Here is a 25167-nt window from a genome sequence, read left to right on the forward strand (position 1 = left end):
AGGCATGAAAATCTGTCCCCAGGTTCATATTGGAAAATTTGAAGATGGGTAGGACTTTTAAAGTTTACCTTCTCCCGGCAGAGATTTTGGGAACACAGAATTAATGGCTATACTATGATAAAGCATTAGAATAGAACTAGTGGAGAGAGTACATGTATTTGTGATAAATAAAATCACAAATTGGTTAACACTGGCTTGAATTTCTGGATCTCCTCTCATCTTAAAGAAAAAGCTTTTTCACTTGACCTTCTATTCCTTTCAAGAAATCATTCTGGTTGTGAGCTAGCATGCGAGTGGAATTGGGCTGGTCTGAATTATCTCCCACACTCTTATACCATCAACCAGTGGGGCTAGGATGCTATGGAGTAGACCTGGAGCAGTTTATTTAGCTTCCAGGTAAAGTCAGCTGGAACCCAGTTGTGGGACCTTTGGGCAAGGAATATTGGTTTTGAATGATCCATTATATTATAGGTGGAACCATGACCAGAACAATTTTACAGTTTTGCTTCTGACCCAATTACTTGACTGAAACTTCCTCTCTGGGTTACCGATGAACTCACCTACTAAATCTGATGGTCTTGGCTCAGGCTTCATTTTTCTTGACCTCTCTCAGCTTTTGAAATTGATAAGACCCTTTTTCTGAATAGTCACTTTTCCCGTGACTCTTTCTTTTAAAGGAATGAATGAAAAAGCATTTATTAAGCACTTCTTGTATGTCAAGCACTGTGCTAGTTCTTATAACTTGTCTGAATGTTCCTTCTCTGTCTGAATGATCAATTTTCTTTCTCTGTTGCTGAATTGTCATATATCACCTTACCTCTAAGTAAGGTGATCTGCCAGCCCTCTGTCCTCAAGGCAACTAGGTGGTACAGTGGATAGAGTGATGAATCTGGAAGTCAGGAAAGTCAGGAAGACCTGAGTTCAAATCCAGTCTCAAACACTAGTTATATGATCCTGGCAAGTCACTTAACCTCTGTTTGTCTCAGTTTCTTCAACCACAAAATGGGAATAATAATAGCTCCTACCTCTCAGGGTAGGATCAAATGAAATAGTATGTGTAAAAAGTTCTTAACAAAGTGCCTGGCACTTAGTAGATGTTTAATAAATGTTTGGGTTCTTTCTTCCTTCTGAGAGCCTTTTTCCTTGTGATTCTACTTATTCCCTCAGTGTTATCATCCATTCTAGTGAGTTCAATTATGTTCTTTATGCCAGTAACTCAGAGATCTCTATATCCAACTTTAATCCTTCTACTAAACTCCAGTCCCACAGCACAAAGTGCCTGCAGTATATCTCTACACATTTGTCCAATCTACCTCAAATTCAACTTGTCTAAATGTTGACATTTCCTTCCTTTGATTGTCAGGGAGTTAATAAGAACAAAGTGGGGAGTGATTGAAGAGCCCATATGCTGGTGATCTGGTCTGACTCCTTAGTTCTGAATTAAATGTGAGTCTTCATAGTTGAAATACTCACAGAACTTTGTGAACTAGGAAGTTCCACTGAATTTCCTTTGCATTTGCCCTTGTGTGTTTGACTCTAGGAAGACATGTCATATTCTAGAAAAGATGTGGTTTTCTTTAAAGGGGATTTGGTAGTTTGTGTCAATCCATGACAGTAATTTGGGAAGCTGGTTTGATCTGGTCAGATAATGAAGTGAAATTACTGCTGATGAAAGCCAAGTCCAGGGTTAAATCAGATTGACTCTTCTTGTCTTAAAGTAACTTTGAAGCTTCTCTTATTGTGTTACTCTTTTCATATATATATGATAACTAGCAGAGGGAAAAGAAATCACACATGCTGGTTAAATATATACTGTAGAATCAGTATTTAAAAATCCTATACATATTATTGAATTGTTATAACTTTTCCCCTTTGGGGGTGTTTTCCTCTATAACTTCAAACATAACTAAATGAATATAAAAAGCTTATTAATTATACATACTATAATAGAGATTGTTTAATTGTAAATAACTGTATTCATGGATTATCCCTTACCTTTTAAAGAATTTGACTAGTCACAAACCATATGTTCTCATCAAGTTAGTTTCAAATGTTATACTACTTAAAATGATTGTCAGAAGAACTCAAAATAATTTGGACCTGATTATATACTCTAAAATTTACATTTCAGAACTTAAAAAGTAGATTCTTGCCTAAAATCACTGCCAATCTTAATAGTAGCATATTAGGAAACTAAAAACACAGGATGTCTTAAAAGTCTTACTGCAGTTTTAAGCACCCTCTGTACATTGGAAAATTTGCAAATATGGAACACCATAATATTTCTAATAATATTTTATAGAACATAATAAATGCATAAAAATTTTCAACTTGAAGATTAGGTTGGCAGACCACTTTATTAAGATTCCTGAACACTCAGTACATAAACTATTAAAAAATCGCTTCTCAAAAAATCCAAATTTATTTTTTTCCTGGGAAGGGGTATTGCTTTCTTCTTAGTAGCTGATTGTACTTACATATTTTATTAACACATTTCTTTAACTTTTTTGTATAATTGAAGTCCACCTTTCGAGGAAGGGTAAAAATGTGTTCTCTTGATACCCTCAGAATACATAAGCATCAAATTGACTGACCAACAAGCTCCCTTTATGTGGTAGATTTACATGACAAGAATCTGTATATTTTGTGCACATACTATTCACTCCAACTTAATTACAGGTGGTATTCAATGACTGAAATTACTGCTGTTTATTTATCACACTTGCACTTTTTGGTGCATTTCTCTCAAATGCTCTTTTAAAAGACATAAACATAAAAATACTGACCCCAAATTGGTTGATAATGCTTGGGCATTTGTAACCTATAGCAAAAATGGAGTTGGCCTGATTCATTCAAACTCTCCCAGTTCTCTTTGTGACTTGCATTGTATTTATGTGTTTTTGAGGTGTCTAGCTATTGAGGAATGTTATCTTTAGTCATATAACAGAGAAAAGGTAACTGATTCATAGGGGAAATAAAACTTTTTACCTTAAGTACAGCGGTGCCAAAATTTTTATATAGAAGAATTAATTAGCTATAGACCCCTCTCTGTATAATTGTTTTTATTCTGAAATTGGAATAGGAGAAGGGTTGATTTAGGGAAGAAGAAAAACAGAAATTTCATTAAATTCAATAACCATTTATTAACTACCTGCTCTGTTGAAGGTATATAAGTTGAGTATTGGAGGAAATTGGAAATTGTAAGATATGAAGTGAGAAGTGCATGGATTCCAATCATGGGGGATAACCTTTGCAAAAGCACAGAGATAGAAAGTAGAGGGATAGGTTGAAAGAATGGAAACTAGGCTGATTGGATGGAAGTATAGTTAATGAAGAGTAATAAAATTCAAATAGTGTGGAAGGGTGGGTTCATCCTCTCTTATTTCAACTGACTTTTGTCTACCAAAACAATCACTTTTTCTTCCACCATGTCACACTATACATCAACATCTTTACTGGGCTTTTGTAGCCTTATCTGAATCTCAAGCAAACTCTTAGCTGGGTGCTTTAATAGAGAGAAAAAAGCAACTGGTGAAACTTTTATTTTGGCTCGCTGTACAAAATTGGTAACTGTTCTTTTTATGGTGTGAAAAATTTTATTGGCTGCTCAATCTATCTTTTAATTTCTTTTTCTGTCTCTGTTTATTTTTGTCTCTCTCTCTCTCTCTCTCTCTCTCTCTCATTCTCTGTATGTCCCTATTCTCTCCTTTTTTCCCCTTTTCCTCCTCTTTTCATATTTCCCTTTGCTTTTCCCATCTTCTTCAAGCTAGAGGGTAGTGCTGTGATTATGGTTGGGTACAGAGAGGAGGAGGAGGACGAATACTCAGGGAATGATTATGGGGAGGAGTGGTTTTGTGAATGTTTAGTTCTTTCCTGAACCATTGTGATCCCTCTTTTATATTCACCTTGAGCTTTGATTATACTCTTCAGTTTCACTGAAAGCAATCAGTAACTTTGACACTGGGAGTCATGTGTGTTCATGTGGGCAGTCAAGTCCAAAAAGAAGAAGTAATCGTTACACATTCTAGGCACCAGTTCTGTAGCAACAACAAATCCATGTGAGAGGCCGACAGGAACAAGCTGTTGTTGTGATGGCAGTTGTTGCTATGGCTAGGATCCCTATGGAAGTGCTCAGCAAAGCACTACCCCCTGAGGAAACAGTACAGCTTCATGCTGTTTGTCCACATGAGAAAACCAATGATACCATTGAACAGGACAAAGAATCCACCTCGCCATCCTCTTCCTCCATTAAGTCGAACAATCAATGGGCAAGATCAGCTGCCAAGAGAAAAAAGAGCAAAAGCACTCCCAGCAGGGGCCCTGACTGAACATGTGTTTGCTAGCTCGGTCTTAAACAAACTCTTGCCTGTTAACTCCTAGCCAGCTGTGTGGGAGGCTACACAATATAAGTGTGGATTGGTTTAAGCAGCTGCATTTTATATGCTAGAAATAAAAGGACAGTGTCATGGTTGACCCATTCACTCTAGCCATCTTGATGAGATTGACTATTTAGCTATGATAACTGGAAGATTGTAAAATGGGTTAAAATGAGTGGATTGGTAGGTTGTGGTCTGATTCGTCCATCATAGGTTGGCATAGCATCAGTGTTTGGTGAGAGAGGAATAAAAATCAACCACCTGGGTATGAATAGATTGTGCGATGTCCCAGGTATTATAAAGTAGATGTGTTATGACAAATTTATTGCTGAGAGAGTTTATATAAGGGCTAGTGACAGAGAATGGACTCAAGATTTCATTAGGATGGTTGGTTGTCATCCTTCGTCTTCAAAGAGGACCAAAATGACATCACCATTGTAAAGTGAAATTTCAGTGAGTCCAACTGTAGCTGATCAGACCAACATGAACTCAGAATGCTCTACCACAGGTTGGTCATAGACAGTCCATGTGAATATTTGGGGTGAATTTCCCCAATTTATGCATCCTGCATTTACTTTGTGCTGTCTCAATTCTGCTTTGCTCAAAGAGCACAGTATCTTTTCTTATGTGGGCATGCCATGCTGAATGGAACTATGCCAGTGTCTCCCATGTTGCGCAGTCAAATCTAAAGTTCTTGAGGACCTTGAGAATGTCCTTGTATCATTTCTTCTGGCCACTGTGTTATCACCTGCCCTATGCAAGTTCTCCATAAAATAGTCTTTTTGGCAAGTATACATTTGGCATTTGAACAATGTAGCCAGCCCATTGGAGTTGCACTCTCTGAAGCATAGTTAGAACACTTGGCAGTTCAGCTCGAGCAAGGACTACAGTGTCTGGTACCTTATCATGCCAGGTGATCCTCAGAATCTTCCTAAGACAGTCTAAATAGAAGCGATTCAGCTTGATGCTGGTAGACTGTCCATGTTTCACAAGCATATAACAATGAGGTCAGCACAACAGCTTTGTAGACCTTCAGTTTGGTAGTCAGTCTAATACCGCTTCTCTCCCAAACCTTTCTTCGGAGCCTCCCAAACACTGAGCTAGCTCTGGTGATGCATTCATCAACCTCATTGTCAATGTGTACATCCCTAGAAAGTACACTACAAGGTGAGTGAACTTAGCCACAGCACTCAAAACTTCTCCATTTGTTGTAACTGATGGTTCCACGTATGGATGGTGTGGTGGTGGCTGATGGAGCACCTGTGCTTTTTGGTGTTAATTATTAGGCCAAAATTAGCACAGGCAGCAGAGAATTGATCCATACTTTGTTGCATCTCAGCTTCAGAAGCTGCATTGAGGGCACAATCATCTGCAAACAGAATATCATGCACCAACACTCCCTCCACTTTGGTCTTGACTTGTAACCTTTTCAAATTGAAGAATTTACTATCAGTATGGTAGTTGACCTTGATGCCATGTTCATCCTCATTGAAAGCATGTCAACATGGCTGAAAACATCATGCTAAAAAGCATGGAGTTCAAGGATGCCTCTATTGTCCATCTCTACAAGGGTAAAGGGAATAGATTGTCCTGTGACAATCACAGAGGATCTCTCTCTTAGTCATTGCTGGCAAAATTCTTGCTAGAGTCCTCCTTAATAGGCTGATCCTTCACTTGGAAGATGGGCATATACCTGAGAGCCAATGTGGCTTCAGAAAGGGCTGAGGAGCAGTCGATAGGGTGTTTGCTGCCCAACAACTCCAGGAGAAATACCAGGAGCAGAACAGAGGTCTGTACACAATGTTTGTGGATCTGACCAAGGCCTTTGACACTGTTAGTCATAAAGACTTATGGAAAATTATGTCAAAATTTGGTTGCCTGGAGAAGTTCATCAATACAGTATGTCAATTTCATGATGGTATGTTTGCCCAAGTTCTGGATAATGGACAAAACTCTCATGCCTTCCCAGTCACCAATGGAGTGAAACAGGGCTATGTGCTTGCTCATTAGGATAGATGATTCCTGGATGAGGAAGCTCCCTTTACCAGTGTAGATTGGCACTGTTCCTGATACATAGTCTTAGAGGGTAGCCTAGAACACTGAGAGGTGAAGTGAGTGTCCAGGATCAAAGAGACAGAATGTTTCAGAGTCAGGACTTGAAAATAGGGTTTCCTGGCTCCAAGATTGTCTTTCTAGTTACTATACTATCCAGTCTCTCTAGCTATGATGCTGTGTTATCTCTTACTTCTAATAAACTGAATAATTTTCAATGACTTCCATGACAAAACTGGAAATTTATTCTTTTACAAAATATTTTTGGATCTAAGGAATATTATAAATTATGCCACCAAATGCAGAAAAGTACAAAATTACACTTACATTGAATATTGTAATTTGTTCTGAAGATAATTCCTTTCGCACAGTGAGGTCCTCCAGATAGGTTTGTTTTCAGATGACGTGTTGATTGTATCAAGCTCCAAGACATTGAGGAGCCTCCTGGGAGAAATCTGTAATAACTCAAAGGAATTTATCCTGTCCATCCAAATAGCATAGACCAAATATATGAAGAATATAATTTGCCCAAATTTCAACATGGATTTGAATGGACATCCAATAGAACTTGTACAACAGTATGTATATTAGGCATGGACAGTAAAGATAGATGATTAATTAGTTTGTCTTTTATTTGAAAGGAGAAGAATGACTAGATTGCTTTTGAAAAAAAAATCTACAAAACTCAATTACTTGATTTCAATCTTCCCGTGAAAGAAAAGACCAGTATTCTTATATGGCAATGAGACATATAATACAAGTACCTCTGAAAAATAAAGATGAGAAGCACCAAGACAGCAATTAAAGATGCATAGTGGGTATTAGCAGGATGCCATATAAAACCAAGAAGGAACAAGGGGAAAGGATGCAATCAAGGAACTGTATGAGAGAAAATAAGGTGGGCTGGTAATGTTGTTAGTTCTTCATTCTTGAAGAGGATCAATGACACTAGAGTGATGTCTTGACTTGCACGTGAATTGGATTTAAGTGAGGCAGAGTTCCTCAAAGTCACCAGCCTCACTTTCTCCTCCAGAGTCATTGAAGTCCAGTGGTAAGATATAGATGAAGAAGACTGGTAATAGCCCTTACCCTTTTTCACAAGTCATGTGGCAGAGCAAGGAATGCCAAGTGGGCAGCCAGAGTGCTTCCTTGTGTTGCCCTCACTGTGTTGGGAGGTAGTGAGAAAGGTCTCCAGCGTACCATCTGTTACATCATTCAAGCCACAGATAAAATTTTGTAATGTTACAATGTCAAGGATAAATTCTTGAGAAACCACCCTAGACATTTCACTTCAAACTCATAATAATCCATTAATGTGTATATGTAGTAATTCAACAAATTGTGACTTTACCTAACTCTGTAATCATGTAGTCTGCATCTTTCTTTCATTCCCCTGAGGATGGCCAGATTGACTTTATCAAATGTTTTACTGAAATCTTCATATATCTTGTCTACAGAATTCTCTTGCTCTATTGCCATATCTATTATGCCATATAAAGAAATGAGATTAGTCTGGCATTTGTTATCATTCAAGATGAATCATTAGCCTTTAATAATTATTGTTTCCCTTCGTGAACAGAAAACAAATTCTTTTAATACATTCTAGAATTTTGATACGATTTGAGGTCAAGCAAGCCTGTCCTACAGTTTGAAGACACTATCGTCTTCCTTCTGTTTGAAAATCAGAACATTTGCCCTTCTCTCCTGTTCACTTCAGTCCTTCAAATATCACTGCAATAAGTCAGCAGTCACATTTGATAGTTCTTAGGGTACTTCAGCTTGTCATTCATCAAGACCTGAGGACAGAATCTTGTTGCAGACAAATAAGAACTCTTTTGTCATTTCCCCCTGTGCCTCAGGTTTCAGCTCTCTGCTTGCCACTTTAAATTTTATCCTCAGTTCCAAGATTATTTTTCCAGTCAGAGAAAACAGAAGCAAAATAAAAGTTGAAAAGTTTTGTCTTCTCTGTTATTTGTTACCATCATTGCATCTATTGGATACGATGCATCACTTGTTCTGTCTTCCTCTTGTCCCCAACATAGCAAAACAAACACACCAAAAAACGTAGCCAAGTTTTTTGTCTTTATAATTTATCACAAGCCTTAGCTCGTTCTTGGCTTCAGTATGTTTGACGCTACTTGAGACATGTCACTCTTTGGTAGTCATCTCCTGTTATTGGTACAGGCTTCCTTCATCTATGCACACCATTAAACAGAAGTCTACATTGTTTAATCAGTCCCCTCTGCATCCACATTTGTCTTCTTTGACACTTCCTTCTTCCCTGTTGTTCCCCCTCCCCTGCTGTTTATGTCTTTAGAATTTCATTTCTGAGAGTTTTCTATTCTGCTTACATCTTCTTGCTTTCCTTGGTCTACCTATCCTTTTCTGAACACTGTAACACTGCTCACCTCAAGATGAATGGGCATTACATGATGCCCAGCTTTTTTTTTTCTTCTTCTCTATCATAAATTTCAAAAGAACAAATCCTTGTGCCTAAGATAAAATTACCAGTAACACTATGACATAAAATATGCTAATTACAAAATAGTTTCATCTATTTATTAGAGCAAGTAGGACTTGCATTTGCCAAAACTGGAGTCATAGACAAGCATTTTAATTACAAATCATTTTTAAAAAACATTGGTAACATCTATACAGCATCATGACAAATATTTTCAGTGCAAATGAATGGTTTTTGCACAAATCCCTCCACACACTGAAAATGATTAATTGAAAGGTTCTTCCTTTTTGGAATCTGAATAAATTATGGAGCCAATTATCTGAAAAATAGCTGGGAGAGGAGCTGCCAGAGAAGGGAGCCCCATTACTAACCCTTGTTAGTAATGTCAGTTCTTGGCCTCTGTTAACTAGAAACAAAATTTCTATAAAACCATTGCAAAATGGGAGATAAAGTAAAATATTTAAGTGTATTTCAAAGTGTTGTGATTTCATGGTAAAGGGAGGAGAAATGGAAATAGTAATACTAATAGTAGTAGTAGTAATAACAACAATGCTTTAAATAATTCTTTAAAACTTCCAAATGATTTTTACATGCATTTTCCTTTTATTCCTCATGTCAGTACTATCAGGTAGCATTATCCATATTATAAATGAAGTAGCTGAGGTCCAGAGAAGATGAATAACTGACTCAAGGTTACAAACAAGGAAGTGATCAGATCCTAAGCATCATGATGACTTCTTTCAATATCCAAAGAACCTTTGTTATAGCCAAGATGCTTTCTAGAAGCAGTAGAGACACAGGGAGAGATACAAGGTAATAATAATAGATTTGCCTAGCATTATAAAGTATCCAAAGTGCTTTAAAGAGACATTATTTTGTTTTCTATGAATATTTAGAGCTGGAAGAGACCTTAGAAGTCATCTACTTAAACTCTCTCATTTTATAGATGTGGAAATTGAAGTATAAAAAGATTGAATGATGTGTTAAAGTTCACAGAAATAGTAAAGTGGCAAAGTCAGTATTTGCACCCATATCCTATGTCTCCAAATTTAAATATTCTCCCTGTTCTTCACAGCAACTCGGTGCGTTAGGTGTCCCAGGTATTATCTTTGTGTTATAGATAAAGAAAGTAAGGCTTAAAAAATTAAGTATGTTTCTGAAGGTTACTCAGCCAATGAGTTTCAGGTGGGATTTGTACCACTGTCTTTCTAGGACTCCAAGTCCATTGCTCTACTATATCATATTCTTCTGCCTAGATAAGAGAAGGGTTTGATGGTAGTGGTGAATATTAAAGGGGAAGAGAAAGAAAAGAACCACTGTAGTTTTATTTTTTCCTGCCACCTTTATCCCTAACCAGGAGGATAGGGGTGTGTGTGTGTGTGTGTGTGTGTGTGTGTGTGTGTGTGTGTGTGTACTGAGGAGATGGGATCAGGATAGAAGCAGATATTACAATGATCACTGGACAATTGCTTAGTGACTTACAGTTTTAAACTCATGAGGTTTTGAACACATCTTAGTTAAAAATACTATTTAAAAAATACTGTTAGTGTACTTTGACTCTGATTATAAAAGGGTACAATCTACCGGAAACTGAATACAAAAATTCACACCAAATGCTTTAATTTGCATTCCTTGGAGTTAATCTAAAGAAGGGAAGTTATTTTAGACTTTTGGGGAAAAGCCCACTGCCTAATTATTCCAACATCCTTCTACCTGCATTTTTATTTTATGTCCTCTTTACACCTGTTTAATTAATCTTAAACTGATGATGCCAGCTGCTAATTAAACAGCCTCGAATGTGACTGACTGAAGGTAGTAATTTGGGATAATTAGCTTTGGTTTCAAACATTCAATTTTCACACTTTGTGCTCATTTTTAGAAAGGGGTGTCATTATTATGGGCAGAGTGGGGGCTGTCCACACTATCTTGCTATTAGACTCAGAAGATGAAGAAACTATTGGGCACCCAGAGAGGACTAAGGAATGTTTACACTGTAGAAATGGTGATAAGAGAGTTCTCCACCAACCTGAGATTTTAAATAAATATTCTGTCCTTCAGAAATGAGGCTGCTATGGAATCTTTGCAAGTAGAGGAAATATGTGCATTTTGAGGTTCCCTCCACCCAAATCAGACATAATTTTTTTTTATTATCAATAGCAAGCTAGAAAGATAAGGTTAGGTGTCATGGATGAGAATATGGAGTATTATGCAGTTAGGGAAGACAGTAGAACTTGCCTCACAGTCACAGAGAGTCTGGATTAGATGCAAAATCTACCAAGTGAGCAGGTAACAGGACTGGACTGTTTAGCAATGGTATAGGCAGGAAAAAGAGAATCATTATATCTTAAGTAGTAGAAAAGGCCTTGAAGTTGGTTACCTCCCTGACAGAATGGGGGAGAAGAAAGATTTATCCTCTTGTTTTTGAAGATTTAGGGACGAGTCCTCCTCCTGAGAGACCTTATGCTGGTTTATGGTGACATCCATAATACTCAAATCTTACTTGTAAACTAGGCCATAGCCAGACAATGGCCACTAGCCCCCAGAGCCACCGAACAGCGCTTGGGTTTAGGGTTCCCTAGTTTATTTATTGATTCATTTGCTTTCTCTAAATTTCACCATTTGCTTTTTACTATGGAGTGATTGAAGAAAAGTTTCAGTGGCAACCAATGCCTTGAGGGTAAATTCCCTACCTGGGCTTCCCTTTCATATGCTAATGTGCTAGCCTCACTTCTTCTACAAAGTGCAGAAAAATCCACTAGGCACAAAAGCAGTCTAAGTAATACATCTGAAAAAGATGCTCACCTTTTATTCGTAGCATAAAGTCATCTGAGTAAGACTTTCCTGTATATCTCATTCTCTCTCTAACTTGTCCCTTATGTTCCCAAAATTTGTTGTAGTCTGAAAGGAACACACCCTTACACAAAATAGAAGGAAAACAGTTCTTTCCTTCTGGGAGCTTACATTGTGTGTGGTGGGGAGTGAGTGGTAGGTGGGTGGAGAGGAGTCAGAGACAACATGTACTTATTCATGTAAGTATATGTGAAGGTGTTACTATGAAAAAGATACAGTCTGCTCACTTTCTGTGGTTGGGGTAGGGATAATTGCCCTAGAAGCCTTGAGTTTTAGAATCATGGAATGTTAGAACTAAAAGATACCTAAAAGATTATGATCTGATTTAAGTGCCTTGTTGATGCACACAACCGAGACCCACATTTAGAGCTGGAGAGGACCTTAGAAGACATTGAGTTCAATCTCTAATTGCGCAGATAAGGAAACTGAGGCTGAGAGGTTAACTTTCTTGCTTGGGATCTCACAACTGGGAAGGCAGGAAGTATGACATGCAGGATTTAAGCTAGTCTTCCTGCCTCAAAGCCCAGCATTCTGTCCACTGTGACACCATGTGAAGTAAAGAGGTCACAAAACTGGTTGGTATAGTTCTGGGATTAGAATTCAGATCTTCTGCTGCTCAGTCCAGGGTTATGTTGCCCACTATGTTTTCCCCAGTTATTCTCTCCACCCCCACCCCAGGTTTCATAAGCACAATATCATGAAAATTTATTTTACAGTACACAAAGTTCACATGATTTAGCTCATGTGGTCCTTGTCTATATAGTTAATTTCAAGTTCAATCAAACAATCAACAAGCATTTATTGAGTAACTCCTATGTGCTAGGCAATGTCTAGTTGCTGGCACAGAGCAGTACAAAGAGAAAAGTAAAAACATTCTCTGTCCTCACAGTGCTTGCATTCCAGTGGAGGGAATAGCATAACAAAGAAGTGTGAACAGGATGTTAAAAAATAATAATCCAAAGTAGTTTGGGGATGGAGGGCACTAGTAACTGGAGGGTTCAGGGAAGGCTTCATGTAGAAAGTGAACCTTGAGCTGAAATCTGAAGGACACCAGGGATTCCAACAGTTGGAAGTGAGGAGACAGAATATTCCAATCATATAGGACAGACAGTAAAAAAGGCTCAGAGATGAAAGATGGACTGTTGTGGGTATTAGGAACAACAAGAAGACCAACATGTCCAAAATATTTTCTTTGGGAAAACTATCCAGTAAGATTGGTTTTGATAATCTGTCTGGGTACCTTATGAAAGTAGTCCTTCCCTGCTTGAACACCCCAAACAATAAAGATCTGTATTCTATTTTTTAAAGGTGTTCATGTTGATATTTGTTGCATTATATTAGAGAATAAGTGATGGATTTTACCTGAATCTTTAGGTAGTGTATACTAGTCATGAGGCATTTAAGTGTTTACTGTGGGTCAGGCACTCTAAGTACTAGAGACACAGAGAAAGGCAAAAACATGATTCTTGCCCCCAAGGAGCTCTTCAGTGGGTGACACAACATGTTAACAATTGCATATGTGTGTTCGTCCTTTGTTGCCAAAGAAGACCATGCAATCAGAGAAATAATGACATGACTTGCACTTGACTTTGTTTTGAGTGAGGGAGGGCTGTGCAGGTCACCAGCCTCACTTCTCCTCCAGAGCCATCTGAATCCAGTGACCAGATAGTCATCAGGATGACTGGAGACGACCCAGGATGAGGCAGTTGGGGTTAAGTGACTTGCCCAAGGTCACATAGTTAGTGAGTGTCAAGTGTCTGAGGTGAGATTTGAACTCAGGTCCTTCTGACTCCTGCACTGGTACTCTATCCTCTGCACCACCTAACTGCTCCTAACAATTACATATACAAGTCTTATGTATGTATGTATATGTATATATAATGTATATATGTATGTGTGTATTTATATATTATGTGTGTGTATTCTCTCTCTCTTCCTCTCCTTCTCCCTCTTCCTTTCTCTAGAGAGTAAATGGAAATTAATTTCAGAAGAAGGGCATTAGTAGCAAGGGGAATAAGGAAAAAAGGGGGACCAGGTGATTTGTGCTGAGTCTTAAAGGAAGTCAGGAAGCAGAGATGAGGAGGGAGAAAATTCCTTGCATTGGCAATAAACAGTGAAAAAGCATTGAGTCAGGGTATGGAATATCACATTTGAGGAACAAGAAGGCCAGAGTGTCTGGATCATAAGGTATTTGGAAGGAAAAGTAGGAAGGGGCTACCTTATGGAGGGCTTTGATTCTGGAAGTAATGGATAGCCAATGGAAGTGATTGAGTAGGGAGTGACATGGTCAGTTCAGTGATTTAGGAAGATCACTTTGGCAGTTCAGTGAAGAATGCATTGCAGTAGGGAGAGAATTGAGGCAGGGAGCACAACCAGCTGCTTATTACAATAGCCCATGCAGACTAGGGTGTCAGGTGTGAGTAGTCAGAAAAGGACATAGATGAGAGATGTTGTGAAGGTAGAAGGAACAAGATTTGGCCACAGATTAGATTGTGGGGTTAGGCTGAGTGAAAAGTGAGGGGTTAAGGAAGACACCAAGGTTGCAAGCCTGGGTGGTTGGGGGAACGTGGCACCATTAACAGAAGGAAGGACGTACAGAAGAGGGAAAGGTTTTGGAGGAAAGGTAATAAGTTCTCTTTTTGGCATATTGAGTTTGAGTTATCTACAGGACAAATGTTAAAGAGCTATATGCTAGCTGTTGCTGTTGTCAAGCAACTACAAGCGAGGAGCTGTGCCAGGTGGTCAGAATTCAGAGAAAAATCTCTATTCCTCCAGGGAGGCTGTGACTTTCCCAAGGTAATATAGATATCACAAGAAGTGAGATCTGCACTTAGGTCCTCTGTCTCCAGAGCTAGTGTTCTTTCAGCCTTTTCAGATTTTCTCATTCCATTATTTTTGTGGTTTTCTCCCCTTTATTCTATGTTTCTTTTGTCTCACACTTTTTTTAATGTAAACTTATTAAATGATAATCTTCTTGAGGGCAGAGACTATGCCATATTTTGTGTCCTTAGTGCCTAGGATGGCATCTGGCCCCATGGATAATATAGCAAATATGATTGTACTGACTTGAAATGAACGCTGAATAAATGTGTACCAATTTGACAGTTGACTTGAGTTAAAATGGCCTGTCATTTCCTTTGCAGATACCTCAAATCAGCTATGCATCGACAGCTCCAGAGCTCAGTGATAACACCCGGTATGACTTTTTCTCCCGAGTGGTTCCACCTGACTCCTATCAAGCTCAAGCCATGGTCGATATTGTGACAGCTCTTGGATGGAATTATGTGTCAACACTGGCTTCTGAGGGAAACTATGGTGAAAGCGGTGTGGAAGCATTTACTCAGATCTCCAGGGAAATTGGTAAGTGGGCATTGATCAGGTTTTTGTATTTCCTATTGACAGGCTGCTCAAGACTGAGCATCACCAAGTGCTGTCTGGACCATGTGAAATAATTAGAGCTCTTGAAGATGTATGACCTAGACTGTCTGGTCTTGAGGGAGGCTGAGAACATTATGAATGATTCTGTTGTATGTCCGTAGGTCTGTCAAGGTGACTGGTGCTAATTTGGGAAAGAGCCTCTGGCTCAAGCAAGCATTTTAAGAAGTTGTCTTGTTTGATGAGGAAGTTCTCCTATGCACTGGAGCCTCTGTGAATTTGAATAAATGACGTACTACTTTATTGTTGTAGAAGGAGGTTTACATTTGCAAGTCATTAAATTAAAAAAAAATAGTCCCTAATGGTCCCCAAGGCCATGTTTCACTGATATCATTATCAAATGGTTCTATTATTTAGACATTTTTCATACTTTGGCTCTTGTCATGTGTTTGTATGCTTGCTCTGGGATGGAATGCAATGTGTGATCAGTAGAAAGGAGTATTGGGGTGAGGGTGAGGTCATGGCTTCCCATCCCAAAAGGGCTTAGTTTTACTCTCTTGCATGGTTATAGATTATTCTCATTATCCAAGGACAATCTTATAAATTCATGGCCTTGGTCATAAGAAGGAAAAGATGAGACAAAATAGATCGTTCAGTCTAAATCCATGACCATTAGAACCTAGTGGCATGACGGATAGAGTGCTGGGCCCAGAATCAGGAAGACCTTAATTCAAATCTAACCTCAGACACTTATGACTGTGTGTTCTTGGGCAAGTCATTTCATCTGTTTGTCTTAGTTTCCTCAATGGTAAATGGGGATAATTGTAGCACCTGCCTTGCAGGATTGTTGTGAGGATCAAATGAGATAATATTGACAAAGTGCATAGGACTTGGCACCTAGTAGGTATACAGAATATAAGTGCTTATTCTCTCCCTCCATTTGTTAAAAAAAATAGAAAAAGAGCCCCTCAAGTTTCCCACATAGATGACGGTGAAAGAGTCCCTTCATTTTGTATATGAGAAAAGAAGTTATTATGTAATGCATTTTATTATTATTAACATATTATGAATAATTTAAAAATATTTATTTCCTAGCAGAATAGAAAAATTTCATGGGGAAAAATTAAAAATAGGTTATTTTTCATTAATGAATGATATCAATTTCCCAGTAAGAAAAGTCTCTAAGATTGTTTGAAGAAAGGAAAGATATGGCATTTTCCTTCTCCTGAATGTTTCCTTCACTAATTCTACACAGCTTCACAATGCTTTCCTTGTAGATCTTAATTCCAGAAGAAAGCACCATATCCCTGTGGGTTGCTTGATTTCAAATGCAGGGGTACTTAGTTAAAATAATCATCCTAATCCTATTGATAGGGAGAGAGTAAGTTGTTCATTCAGAAGAAGGAGGATGTCTTTTGGGGAACCATCAGGGCTTGCTGTTTTAGTGAAATAAACATTACAATATAATCAGGTATCAGCATCCTTAGTGAGACAAAATATGGATAGAGAGCTGACCTCAGAGTCGGGGAAACATGGGTTCAAGTCCTGCTTCTGGCACATACTGGCTATGTGACAAAGAATGAGTCATTTAACCTATATTCCAAGCACTTGTTTACTATAGGTCAAGCAGAGATCATTTGAATTGGAAGATGGAGTTTGTCCTCAGGGTACTCTCTATACTGATGAGAACACAGGTCTGATAATGTAATCTATACGTATATATTCATGTACATTTATGTGTATATGTATATACATTACACAAGCTATATTTTATGCCGGATTCTTTACTTTTGGTGTTATATAGGTGGTTCAAAATGCAGAAAGCTACTCTTTGACAAGAGGCCCGACTGATTTAAACATTTAGATTGGGTTGATGAACTGATCAACTTGGCAGTGAGTAGAGGCCCGGTTATGCTTGCTGCCCAATGAAAGTATCAATTCTGCATTACACCATTGTCAGAATGAACTTACTTTAACAGGTATATGATCTCATCAGGGTGAGTGCTGCATCCAAAAGGGCAGATTGCAACCTTCCCTTATCTCCTTATCCTTTGAACTCTTGTCCATATCCTACTCTAAATCTCCAACAGGAATCCACTCAATGTTCTAGGAACATTTATTTCTCTAGATCATTTAATATTTCATGGATATAACTGGAGTACAAAAACTGTCTTTTGCTTATCCTTTCTCACTCCATCCTTTTCCAGTCTAACATCTCTATGGTAGCTAGATGTTGTACTGAATAGAATATAGGACCAAATATAGGATTCTAAAAGACTTGAGTTCAAATTTAGCCCCAGAAACTTAATAGCTGGGCAAAGAATTAACTTATCCTCTATCTTACTTTTCTCATCTGTAAAATAGGAATAATAACACTTAACTCCAAGGGTTGTTATAAAGATAAAATATAAGTATAATACAATACATAAATATAAATATAATATAACATATAATAATATCTGTGCAAACCTGAGAGAGTTTTATAAATTCTAGCCATTAATATTCTCTGATGCTATATCCTTTTAGTCAGTACCTCTTTACCATTCTTTGTTGGTAGCATGTTACAGCATACTCATTCCTAACATGTGCCTCTATATTACCCTGTGGCCTCATAATGCTTGGTTGTTCTTCACAGTGTAAACAGCTCTCCCAGATGCTGAAATAAAGATCCAAATCTGTCTTAGAAAAACATCTTCTCCCATGACAACTCTGGTTAATCACTCATGTCAATTCTTACCAATGTGACAGATACCCAGGAAAAGAAAAGTAATAGGGTTCCTTTCTAAAAGACAATTCTGAGATGAGAAGTTGTTCTTTTTGATTCCTTCACACGTTGCAATGTTGCGGTATATGTGGTACACTCAGATCCTTCTCTGGGTCTGTGATCTCCTTGATGGAGTACTGCCCTCAAGATTCAGGTTCGTCAGTCCATCAGTCAAGAAACATTTATTAAGTGCCTACTATGTTCCAGGTATTGTGCTAAGGATACAAAGAAAGACAAATGATACTCTGTGCTCTTAATGAACTCAGTCTAATGGGGAGACCACATGCAAGCAACTATGTACAAACATGCTATATACAGGATAAAAAAGAAATAATCAACAGAGGCAACATATCAGAAATAAAGGGAATCACTGCGATAGACTTCTCTTAGAAGGCGAGACTTTAGCTTGAATATGCAGAAAGCCAAGAAACAAAGATGAGGAAGGACAGCATTTGAGGAATGTGGGGCAGTCAGTGGAAGTGCCCAGAGTTAGGAGATGGAATGTCTTGTGTGAGGAACATTAAGATGCTAATGTCACTGAGTAACAGAGTGTATGGGAACATGGAATAAAGTATACAAAGGCTGGAAAGGTAGAGGTGGGGTTAGCAGATTGCAAAGGTCTTAGAACACCAAACAGATGATTTTATATTTGATCTTGGAGGTGATAGGGAGCCAGTGGAATTTATTGGGCGTATGTGGAGGGTGATATAACCAGATACAAGCTTCAGGAAGATCAATTTCACAGCTGAGTGGAGGATGGACTGGAATGGGGAGAGACTTGTGGTTGGAAGACCAACCATTAGACTATGACAATAGTCTGGGTGTGAAGTGATGAGTAGCAGTGTCATAGGAAAGAAGAGGCAGCATGCAAGAGATGTTATGAAAATTGCCAGGCCCTTGCAGTTGATTAGCGAATGAGTGAAGAGAGAGAGTAAAGAGTAAAGGATGATGCCTAGGTTGGGAGCTTTGGTGACAGAAGACGGTGGTACTTTTGACAGTAGTGAAGATGTTTGGAAGGGAGGAGAGTTTTGGGGGAGAGAAAATGAGTTCAATTTTGGACATATTGAGTTTAAGATATTCACAGGACATTTAGTTTGAGAGGTTCAATCAGTAGATGGAGATGGGAGACTAGAGGTCAGCAGAGAAGTTGGGTTTGAAGAAAGTCAATCTGAGAATCATTAGCACAGGGATGATAATTGAATCAATAGAATCTGATGAAATCATCAAATGAAAGAGTATAGAGGGAGAAGAGAAGAGTGCCTAGGACTAGTCTATCTCCTTTTGGATCATCTATTTTTTTGATAATATCTTTTTTTCCCTTTTTCTCTTGTATAATTCTCTGTTGGGAATACGCTTCCATCTACTTACAACCATCATGCAACTTGTCTGTTGTCTTTTGGGTAATCTACAACTTTAATTCACTGGAGATTGTGCTGATCTTTGTTCCTTAACTAAGAAATATCACTGAAAGGATATTAATATTCAAAATATGGGCTGTTGGTCAGAGAGAAACTTGAGATCATTAAAAACATCTTTTAATTTCTCAAAAGCTGTCTATCCTTATTCCTTCAGTTCTGGACTGGTATAACAATAGCAATAATTATAATGAACAATAACTAGGATTTATGTAGCACTTTAAGATTTGTAAATCCCTTCACATAACTTTTTGAGGAAAGTATTATTATCCTTATTTTACAGATGAGAAAATTTAAGCAAAGTGGGATTGAAAGGGAAAAAGCTATCAAGGATCCGAGGCAGGATTTGAACTCATACCTTCTTGACTCCAAGTACATTATTCTATCTGCTGCATTACCTAGCTGCCACAATTCAGCATCTGTCTACAATGTCTGTTCACAATTTAAGTATTTCTGGACCATCTCTATGAGCTGTCCATCCAACTGTGTTTTATAGTCTATGTTATAGGTATTCTTCATCTAGAATATGTATGTATGCATGTGTATATAAGATGATGTTTTGATACTATTTTGCTTCATAAGACACTTTACATACATTCTCATTTATCTTTTAAAAAATCCTATGTGGTAGGTAGTGCAATTATTATTGTCCCCTTTGTAAAAATCAAGGAGCTAAAACTGAAAAAAGGAAAAGAGATTTATCTAAGGTCATACAGATTATAGATAGCAGAGATAGGGACCAAGTTCAGTTGTTATGAATCTAAATCCAGTGATTTTTCCACTATACCAAAATAAATATTTGCAAAACAGAACAGTAATGTTTTTCTATAAAGAATATAATTTTTCCAGTTGTAGAATCTGTTGAGAGATGGTGGCCAGGATGTTTGGTTAGGTTGTGGTTTTTTAAAGTGCCATGGGAATTACTTGGCTTTTATTTTGGGCAGCATTTCCTCACTCAGGTAATACCTGTCATATTAAAGTATTCAGGTTGCGGCTTTAATTACTACTACTACTATGTTTGTCATAAGAGTGAGAGAAAATCGTTTTCATGCCCCATATGAGGGTTTGATTAAATCACCACTTTCTTTCCATGTTGATCCTTTCAGTATTCTGTGGCATGATTGTCTGTCCATTCTATTTCAATTCTCCCTCACTGATCTGGGGTAAAGGGGATAGATGCATTGTCAGTTGAAATGCAGAATGTTGAAAAGTTCAAATTCATACCACACTACATTATGCCATGAAATACGTTAGCTCTCATAAGCATCCCTCATTTTAATAATAAAGATTGTATCTAAAACAAAAATAGCTGAAAATTAAACCTTTATATGACAATGATAAGAACAGACATGACAAAGAGTAGTGACTTAACCTATTTTGAAATTATCTACTAACTAATAAAAGTGTTATAGTACTGTAATAATTGATTCTCTTACTTCAACAACTGATGTCACCATGTCAGTGCATCTGTAAAATCCTTTGCATATTGATTTTAGGTAAAGGTTATACAGATTCAGTGTTATAGGAAACCTTGACAATTAATTGGTTTTTTTGTCTAAACTCTATGAACTATTTGATCCTCTGTCTTGAATTTCTTTGCTTCTAAATATTGATTGCCTAGAACTTTGGGTGTAAATTGAGACTTCCTACAATTTGCCCCTTATGCATTCAGACAGATCATAATGAAATAATATTGAAAAGAAAATCCATTTAGTGAGAAATTGCTAGCTCGATTTGATTAGAAATTTTGCTTCGTAGAAAAACCTGTGATTTGGTGGATGAAAATATCCATTTTATATCTGGAAAGTAAAGTTTGGGTTTTGAGGAATAGTGGTCAAACGTTGGCATCATGACCTTTGGCATCATGACCTTTGGCATTCTTAGTGATTATGTTCTTTAAGTCAGACCTTTCTAAAGAAGAAGGGTAAAGAGAAAAATAACATGATAAAATCCCATGTTCTTTTAATGTAGTGATTTAAAAAAAAATAGGACCTCAAGGTATCAGCAGTGTATATGATTCCTTTGCAATGCAGTGCTATGGAACAACGTAAAGAATATGGGACTGAATCAGAGATCTGTGCTCAAATTCCAACTTTGCCATTGATTGACTGAGTGACATTCTGCAAGTCACTTAATATCTCTGAGCCTCAGTTTCTTCATTTATAATATGATGGTTTGTGTAGATTACTTTAGTGGCCCGTTACAGTTTGAAATCTTTAATCCTATAATCCTATGAAATCAATGAGAAAAATAACTCAAATTTAGACAGACCTTTAAGATCATAAAGCATTTTTTCTCATAAAATTACTATGCTAGGTAGTCCTGTTATTAGAGTCTCCATGAATTTTCTCAAAGTTGCAGCAATAGTAAGGGCCAGAATTTAGACTCAAGTTAATGTTGCCTGATTCCAAGTTCAGTGCTCTTAAATACACTGCCACCTCTTTCAGGGACATAGTAGCATCAGGCATAGTTAGGTAGCAGAAGTTACTTAGTTCACCAGAGGGGAACCATGAGGTAGGCTTTGGTGAGGACTTGTCATCAAACAGATCTTGACAGAATGATATTATTAATTTGGAACTTTCTGTCCTTTTATCCAAGTTTCCTAGGGTAACTACTAGATCTCTGGTTTGCAGTCATGACGAAGCAACAACTGTAATTGTTCAGATTTATGTCATACTGCAAAGCTGGCAAAATGATTTCATCACTTAAAGGACAGGTGATGCAACATCATCACCTCTACTTTGCAAATGAAGAAACTGTGGCTTGGATAATTTAAGTAATTTGTCCATATCATACACAATCATTGACTATTTGAGGTGGGATTTGTAGTCAGATCCTCTTGCCTCCAAGGTCAACACTTGCCAGTCAAGCTACTTTCCAGAATGGGCTTGAATAAGTTCTTACATTCGCTTTAGGAAGTAAGGTATAAAGACAAAGGCAAGAATTCTATCTTTTTGATTTAGTAAAGTAGTTAAAGAGTCAGAAACTTGGGTTAAGGACTAGGTCTACCCTAATAGTAAGAGTCTTTACCTTGTATCCCTTCTGAAATGAACTGTCTCCATTCTCAATTTGAGAAAGGATCATCTCTGTTACAGGAAGAGATTTACAGAGATGGTAAAACATGGGTCCATATGGTTTTTGTCTATGTTCACTATCTTTTCAAGTAAAGGTTCTTTAGGATAAGAGATTTCTCAGTCTTTTGGTAGCTGATTTTGATACAAGTGAACTCTTCACCATAGGATTATATTGCATTTACTGAGTACCAATAGCCATATATCCTTATAGTCTTAGGTAATTAAAGTAAATTTTTCTTCATAGCATCTGGAAAATGTTCCACTAAGTGGCACAGTGGATAGAGGACTGGTCTTGGAGTCAGACGTACCCAACTTAAATCCTGCCTCAGATCCTGGGCAAGTCACGTTACCTCTTTCAGTCTCAGTTTCTTCATTTGTAAAATGAGAAGGATCAGACCCAATGTCTTGTAAGCTTCCTTCTAGCTCAAAATCTATAATCCTATGAAACCAAGAGAATCTTCACTGCCTGATTTTACTCTTGCATTCATTTTAGTCTCTGTTAGGAATGAGGGAAACAAATAGATTAATTGGGTTTTGGTTGTAAAGACCACAATCTGTCATCCAGTTTGTCATGTGCCAAGCTTTGAGGACCATTGTTCTGTTTCTTTCTGTGTGTGCATATATGTTTCACTTCTTTTTTCTTTCCATGTGGTTTCATTTATGATGCCGTGAAGATATTGGCAAATACTGTTGATGCATGGCTCTTAGCTAGAAGCTATAAGGTTCCTGGCTGAGGTGCGAACATTGACCTTTTTGAGTTCTTGGTCTTTGAACAGTATATGAGCTCCAACATTTCTCAAAAGGACGGAAGGGTAATAAATAGTATCAGTGTCTCTTACTGTGAGAGAGAAGTGGGCTAATGCTGGTAAACAACTGACATAAAAGTACTCTGTCTTTTTTATAGGGATTTTTAAAGTATGTCTCTGTAGCTCCTCTATGCAATAATCAACTTCATGAATAAGCTATGAGAGATGACAGGCCTGCGAATTGTCAGAAAAGACATTTCAGAATTTTGAAGACAGAAAGGAACCACCCCTGTCAAGTTTTCTGTGATGCATAGTCATAAACATAAAGCTTTTTTTTTTTTTTTCAGATTCAGTAAGCTACTGATTATCTGCTGATGGGCACTCCTTGAAATTAATTAATTAATTGTGTGCCTATTATTCCTAAGGTAATGTGGTAGCTATAAACCTTTTGAAATGTTAATGAAAAAATTCTTGAAATTAACTCCTTTTTGCATACAAAATGCCTGGCATATGTCAATATATTTAATGATTTCAAAGTATGATGTTTCTTTCCTTTCTAGAACTGGTGGGGTAAGAGAAACACCATTTCTCCTCTTCAGTTGAAAGCGCCCACTGATCGTATTTTTCTAACATTGCCTGCCTTTATCTCCATATACCTTTGATGGAAAGCTCTTTTTTTCCCCTTGGTTTGTAAATGAGACCTGAGTTTCTATTCACCAAAATGGATGCACTTAAAGATGAAAACAAAATATTTTCAATGACAGAAAGAGAATACATAAAATGCAGCGCTTTTCCCTCAGATGTTCATTGCTTTAGAAGAATAGATTCAAGCTGGCAAAATCAATTTTAAAAAGCATTAATGTTCTAAAACACTATCGCAAAAAGAAACATTTAAATTCAATTGGAAGTTTCACTTTTATATTTATACAGCTGAGTTCCATTGATAACACCGCATTTCAAGTTGCAAACACTATTTAATTAATATTAACACCATGTAATTGGTAAGAATAGCTTCAAAGATGTGTTTGAAAATTTGCAAATTAGAGCTGCAGGTGCATTGATACTAAAGCAGCTTCAGCATGAGTCAAAGAAAGTCTATATGACTAAAAAAACAATTATTGTAGAACTTGATGAAACAGAGTATAATTTCAAAGGTTTCTTTTGCTCTGGCCTCTTACTTACATATTTATGGCTTAGTAACAACCTCCTAATCAGAGGACTGGCCTATAACATAAAACGAAGAAAAGTAGAGACTTAGAGAACCATGTAGTTTTACTTTGATGGTCATACCAGAAGGTCAGCTCTCTGGTGCTGAACCTCTGTGTATCTAGGTAAGATTGCTTCTTGGATTATAGACAGAAAGTTCGTTTCCAGCCTCACACTCGAAGTCTTTTCCTGTTGGTCTGGAGTCCAGCTCTAAATTTCAGCCCCTTTCATCTTTAAATTTATGATCCTATGAAGCTGAGAATATTTTTGCTGATCTGGACTATCACCACGATAGGATTTTAAGGTTTGGGAAATGCTTTACAAACATTATTTTATTTGATCCTCACAAGTAGCAGGGAGGTTATTGCTATTATTATCCCCATTTTACAGATGAGGAAACTGAGGCAAACATAGGTTAAGTGACTTGCCTAGGATCCATATAGATAGTATATAATTAAGTGTTTGAGGCAGAATTCAATCTCAGGTCTTCCTGACTCCAAGTCAAGAGTCAGCCTCCATGACAAAACCTCCATTGCCAGCTTCTGACTGGTATTCACTTTATATTGCCAATCTGTAGTGAAATATTATAGTTTCTCTTTTAACAACATCTCTCAGATATATCTCTTTCACTCTAGTCTCATAGCCACCACCCTGGTGCAGGCCCCCATCATCTTATACTTGGATTATTACAATTGCCTTCTAATTGGTTTCTCAGCCTCAAGTCTCTCCCCTTTCCAATCCATCCTCCAATCAGCTGCCGAAGTGCCATCTTCCTAAAGCACGGATATGACCATGTTCCCCCACTGTGCAATCAACTCCAGTGGCTCTCTGTTCCTTCCAGGATCAAA

The 25167-nt window shown here is 37.6% G+C and overlaps 1 protein-coding gene across 1 annotated transcript in view; it reads left to right on the plus strand.

Moving 5' to 3' along the window:
- The window catches only part of LOC140533284 (metabotropic glutamate receptor 8-like), a 430744-nt gene that overhangs the window by 162684 nt on the left and 242893 nt on the right, over positions 1-25167 (plus strand). The window contains exon 2 of the mRNA XM_072652838.1: positions 14883-15099. Coding sequence (XP_072508939.1) covers positions 14883-15099 — 217 coding nt within the window. The remainder of the gene's footprint in view (positions 1-14882; positions 15100-25167) is intronic.

The sequence above is a fragment of the Notamacropus eugenii genome, chromosome 3 (assembly GCF_028372415.1).
Source record: "Notamacropus eugenii isolate mMacEug1 chromosome 3, mMacEug1.pri_v2, whole genome shotgun sequence".
Classification (NCBI taxonomy): domain Eukaryota; kingdom Metazoa; phylum Chordata; class Mammalia; order Diprotodontia; family Macropodidae; genus Notamacropus; species Notamacropus eugenii.